This window comes from Kryptolebias marmoratus, linkage group LG15, assembly GCF_001649575.2.
Source record: "Kryptolebias marmoratus isolate JLee-2015 linkage group LG15, ASM164957v2, whole genome shotgun sequence".
NCBI classification, from domain to species: domain Eukaryota; kingdom Metazoa; phylum Chordata; class Actinopteri; order Cyprinodontiformes; family Rivulidae; genus Kryptolebias; species Kryptolebias marmoratus.
The window spans coordinates 34,657,282-34,663,188 of record NC_051444.1 but is presented as its reverse complement, the minus strand read 5'-3'; the positions used below and the strand labels follow the sequence as shown (position 1 = coordinate 34,663,188).

Here is a 5,907-nt window from a genome sequence, read left to right as displayed (position 1 = left end):
GACCCGACCCCGGATAAGAGGAAGAAGATGGATGGATGGATGGATATATATGCTCGATCATAAACACTTTTGGTTTGACTTTTAGTTTTTGCAACTTTAATGCTGTTCTAAAAATTTTCCTGTCACAGTAACAGTAGCTAAGTAAGATTAACTGTTACAGTTCTGCTACTTTTAGCTTCAATTTTAATTTCAGATTTTAGCAAATGGTTTGCTTTTCTTGAACTTTCAGGCTGCCAAATTACTATTTTTGGCCTGTTCTGGTACATGTAGCTACTGTTTTGCTTCTTTTAGGTTTTAGATAGTATTCTGCTCCGTTTACTTTACTTTTGCTCATTTTAGCTTTAGCATCTGTTTGCTACTTAAAATGCTGAACACTTAAGATCAAAATTTTACAAATTCCTTGTTGCACCTAAAGCAAAAGAGATCCATTTCAAAATTATCAATAGAATATATCCCTCTGCTGATTTTCTATGTAAACGTTTTGGCTTTGAATGTATTAATTGTTCATTTTGTAATGAACATGATGAGACCACTGACCACATTTTCTATGATTGTATATATGTTCATGCCTTTTGGAAAAATTTACATCACTGGTTGTCTAAATATATACAGATTCCTGAATTAAAAATTGAAAATGTCATATATGGTTTTATTGCAAAGAACTCTGTACATGATCTGATGATTAACACCAGGTCATTGTAGTTATATTTTTTATTCACAAGAATAGATTCCTTAAATCTAGACCAAACTTTGTCTTTCACAAAGAACTGAGCCTCTTCTTTTTGTCACTGAAACATGGGAAAAAAGACCGCTGTGAATCTCTTCAAGATGGTAGAGGACCTTAAACTCATGGAAAACCCCTAACACTGAACAAATTCGACTGACTTAATTTTCTTTATCCATTTGTTTTTTCTTTAATCTTTTATTTACCTCATTTTCTCTTTGAATTTACATTTGTATTGATCAGTGACAAAGTTTCAAAAGAAATTGTTTGCTACTTTTAGCTACAGTTTTGTTTATGTTAACATCTGTTTTGCTAATTTAGCTTTACCACATTTTGTTAATTATAACATTTTTAATTAATTATAAATACAGTTTTGCTTATTTTACTATTTAGCTGTTGTTTTGCTGCTTTCAGCTTCTAGCTCCTTCTTTAACAGCTTTAAATTGTCTTTAAGGCCACGGGAGAGTTAAGAAAAGCAGCAGAGCAACAAAGATTACTCTCCTTAAAGATGATTTTACATTCATAAGAATAACTAAAATAATCAAACTCAGTGTTTGTTTTCAAATCTAACCTCAAGTGAACAAAAATAGACCACAGATTCTACCATGTCATTATTTATTAAACAAAAACTAAACCAAAATAGAAAAGATGTGAGTGGAAAGACTGCATCCAGCCCTGCTGCTTCCACAGGATTTCAGAGGTTCAGTATCAGCCAGGAGCTGCTGATCAGATGTATTGATTGACTGATCAGCATCAATGGGACCACCTCTAGAAATGAAGGGTCTTTTTCTGCTGCTCTGGAGCATACAGGTGTGTGTTAACACAATACCAGGGCGGAAAGACATCAGCAATAACCTCAGAGAAACAACTGTTGTTGCCCATTAAACTGGGAAGGGTCAAAGGTCATTTCCAAACTATTTTGAGTCCATTATTCTACAGAGAAAAAGATTATTCACAAATAGAAAACATTTAAGACAGCTGCAAATCTACCCAGGAAATTCACCCCAAAGGTCAGAGCGTAAAATACTCAGAGAAATTAGCTCCATCTCAGACTCTACAGGCTTCAGTTAGAAGGTTAAAGGTCATAAAATGATAATTAGGAAACAGTAGACAAGTATGACTTGTTTGGAAGGGTTAAAGGAGAAAGCATTTTTCTCACTAAAAAGAACATGGCGGCATGACTAAGGTTTGGAAAGTTTCATCTGAATGAACCACAAGACAACATTTTTATGACATAAGAGATCAAAGTAGACATGTTTACCCATAATGCATTACATCTAGAGTAAACCAAACACAGCACATCAGCACAAACTCCTCATACCAACTGTCAGCACGGTGGTGGAGGGCTGATGGTTTGGGCTCCTTGCAGTCATTGAGTCGATCATGAACTCCTCTCAGATGTGAGACCATCTGTCTGACAGCTGAAGCTCGGACCAAACTGAGTCATGATGCAACAGAACAATGATCTCAAACACAGCAGCTAATCTACAACAGAACGGCTGAAGAAGAAAAGGATCAAGGTGCTGTAATGGTCCAGTTAAAGTCCAGAACAGATTGAAATGCTGTGGTGGGATCTTCAGAGAGCTGAGCAGAAACCAATGTCTGCAAACCTCAATGAACTGAAGCAACGGTGGAAAGAAGAGTGGACCAACATTCCTCCACAACCATGAGAGAGGCTTATAAAGTCCTGCAGAAAACCTCTTATGATAATTAATGCTGCTAAAGGATCAGGGGCTGGGAATAGTTATTCCATTTTAGATTTGTTTTTGTTTAATAAATAATGACACAGTGCAACCTGTTTTGTGTTTTGTTCACTTGAAGTTTAGTTTGAATAATTTTAGAACATGGTAAAGACCACTAATCAGTTTTATTATGTTCTGATACATAAAACCCCAAAACTAAAGAAGGTGGACTTTCTTTTCCCCATGACTGTATAAGTTCAGTGAATGAAATCAGATGACTTGACTGAATCATATAAACAGAGTTTCAGATTACCTTGATCCATGGGTGATTGAGAGCATCTTGAATTGTTAATCTTTTCCTGGAAGACAAAAAAACCCAAAACATCAGCTCTGGAGGTTTAACCCTAACTATCCCATTTCTGAGACAAAATCATGTTCATTACATCTTATCTTTCTCTAGCAGCTGGCTGATGAACTTTTTGGCCAGCTCACTGGTGTGACCGAATAACTCCTCATCAAATTCGTAGTTTACAGCCGAAATGTTGCCCAGTGTGTCCTGTTTGGTTTCCCCCAGAAATGGAGATGCTCCGCTTAACCTGAACCAAAATAACCGTCAGTGTTTGCTGTCTAACCGTGCAGTTACAGGCTTTCTGTTTGTGTCTCTGGTTCACTTACAAGATGTAGGTGATCACTCCGATGCTCCACATGTCTGCTTCCAGTCCCAGCGGCTCGTAGTTAACAATTTCTGGAGCTTCAGAAGCCAATAAGACAGAAATATGATTTGAGAGTGACTCAGCACATTTTAAACCCCAGCTCACCCAGATCACTACTTGTGAGAAAAAACAACAGGAGCCAAAACAAGTGAAGATACTTAATTTTAGTAAAAATAAAATAACAAATAACATAAAATAAATAAAAACCAGTTTATGATGGCACCTCCTTCTATTACACTTAAACCTTAATTTTTAAAATTGTTTGTTTGTTACTATTTTATATTGTGTCCTTTATTTTTGTTTTTTATGTAAATAATCAAATTATAAATTTTGATTTAATACGTTTTGTTCAGCTGTTTGTGCCTTTTCATTTTACATATCTTTCTGTCATTCATTTGAACCATTAGGGATCCTTAGCAGTGTTGTCCATCCTGTCTCCCCCTTGCTGTAGCATCTTTGTTGTACCTCGTCAAACTCTAGGTGTGATAGGAGATGTAAGGAAGATGTATTCTCCAATCCCCCAAGAATTAACTCTAAGTAAATGTCTCATGCAAATGTTGGAACACTTGGTTGGAGTGGTTTTTGATCCAATCTAGATGTTGGGTATGGATGTTTCCATAGTTCCCACATCCTTCCCATACATTTATATAGTAGCATTCCAGCAGTGTTAAGTTCTTTGCCCTCTTGTTGCAGTAGTAGTTCATTTCTCATCAGATATCCTGATTCTCCACCATGTGATGCTGGCCTCGTTAATCCAAGTGACATCTGAGCTGGCGGGCATCCTTTCTAGAAATTTTCCTCATTACATACCCAAAGTTGTCTGACATTGGCAGCACCAGAGTTTGAACCCTACAACCCTGATCTTCCTGCACCAAAGTCATGTGACTTAACCACTGTGCCAACCTCCCAGATAAGACAGATCCTGAAGAGCAAGCTGAATGGTAAGAACAAAGTCTGAGCCATCAACCAGTCACCTGACACCTCGTTGGTATAATCGCCTGACCAAAGGAGGTGATAGAGGTCACTGATATCAAGACAATGAAGCTTCTTACAATGAATGGAGGATTTCACCCCAAGTCCAGCACCCTGAGACTGTACACCAAGAGAAAAGAGGAAGCCAGAGGACTGAACATCAGAGCAACTATACACCAACCTGAAGATCCTGAATACATCAGGAAGATATTCCCCAGTCCCACAACAATGATCTGCTAAGTGAATATCTCAGGCAGCAGAAACCCAATGTTGAAGAAGAGACATGAGAGCAACCATCATGGAAGAATAAGCCCCTGCATGGCATGTACCACCAGCAAATTAAGGGGATGGCTGTTATGAACAAATCCTATCAGTGTCTAGAGAAGGCTGGACTGAAGGGCAGCACAGAGGAACTAATCATGGCAGCACAAGAGCAATAGAGGCCGGGGTCTTAGGATAGCTGGGCTGTCTTAGGGGTATCCTAAGACAGTCCAACACATAATATTGGATGGAAGGTGCAAACACAGCATACATGGAACAATATAACCAAATGGCTGGAATAGTGTACAGGAACATCTGTACCGAATTCTCCACCAGGGTGGAGGTAATTATTACTTATTATACATTAGGTTTTTGTATTTAATTTGTATTATCCTGTTGAGAATTGATTTCATTTTGACAGTGAATAAGGTTTTTAGGTTTTATAGGCACGTTACTGAATACAAAGAATCTCAAACAAACAAGCAAATATCAAATGAAAACACAAGTAGCAACCTAACTAAAATACAAGAAACCCAATAACACAAAATGAACAGAAAAAGTAACAAAAAGCACCTAAACTAAGGAAACTAAGTTCCTGACAGGAACAGATTTAATGCCTTAAATGTACTCTAAGACAAGTGTTTCAGATATTTCCGATTAGTCTAAGATCCTTGCCTCTTCTTTCTGCACTCAGACAGGAAGAAAAAACTTGTCTTACCTACAAACTCTGGTGTCCCAAAGATGTTCTTGAACTCCACTCCCGCCTCGATCTTGTGGGCGAGGCCAAAATCGATTAACTTGATTCTCGGCAGTAAAACGTTCTTGTCCAAAAGCATGATGTTTTCAGGCTGCAAAGGTGCAAAAACAAACAAACAAAAAAGGGGCAAGACTTAACTTTAAATTCATGATGTGCAGGACTTCCTTTGTACTTATTTTACAAGTCCAACAACAAAAACCCTCATCAGATTAATCAAACAAAAAAAATTTAACTAGAGAAAAAAGATAAGATAAGATAAAATATTCATTTATTAATCCCGCAGCGGGGAAATTTGCATTGTTACAGCAGCACAGAGGACAGAACAGAACCAATATACAAAAAATACAAGTGAATATAAAAATACTGAAACTGAAAAATTCTATTTTCTGTAAAAATGCAGTGTGAAAGCTAAGAGCTGCATGACTCTGCTGGAATTTGTTGAAGATGAAACTGAATTGTTAAAGTTTAAACAAGCAGAACAGAACAAAATGAGCAAACTGTTGCTAAAAGCTAAAGTTAGCAATACCATAGTTAAAATCTCAAAATATCTAAACCACAACTAGAAGTAGTAATACTATAATCAAAAGATAGCTGTGGCATAAGAAGACAAAATAGAGCAAGTGACAAGGCAGGACTTGACAGGATTCAGACTCGCAACACAACAACGAAGTTTTAAGGATTTTATTGTGGACTGGACAGGAGCGGGACCAGAGACTCTGAACAGTACACTCACGTGACCAGGGACCAGAACAGGTAAGTCCTCCTTAGCTTGGTTGCTAGTTGCAGACAGGCTTGTCT

General features: G+C 37.5%; 1 protein-coding gene across 1 annotated transcript in view; it reads right to left on the bottom strand.

The window, feature by feature from the left end:
• The window catches only part of dapk2a (death-associated protein kinase 2a), a 15,797-nt gene that overhangs the window by 4,882 nt on the left and 5,008 nt on the right, over positions 1-5,907 (bottom strand). Inside the window, exons 4-7 of the mRNA XM_037979959.1 lie at positions 5,071-5,200; positions 3,082-3,157; positions 2,850-3,002; positions 2,720-2,765 (exon numbers count right to left, since the gene is read on the bottom strand). Coding sequence (XP_037835887.1) covers positions 2,720-2,765; positions 2,850-3,002; positions 3,082-3,157; positions 5,071-5,200 — 405 coding nt within the window. The remainder of the gene's footprint in view (positions 1-2,719; positions 2,766-2,849; positions 3,003-3,081; positions 3,158-5,070; positions 5,201-5,907) is intronic.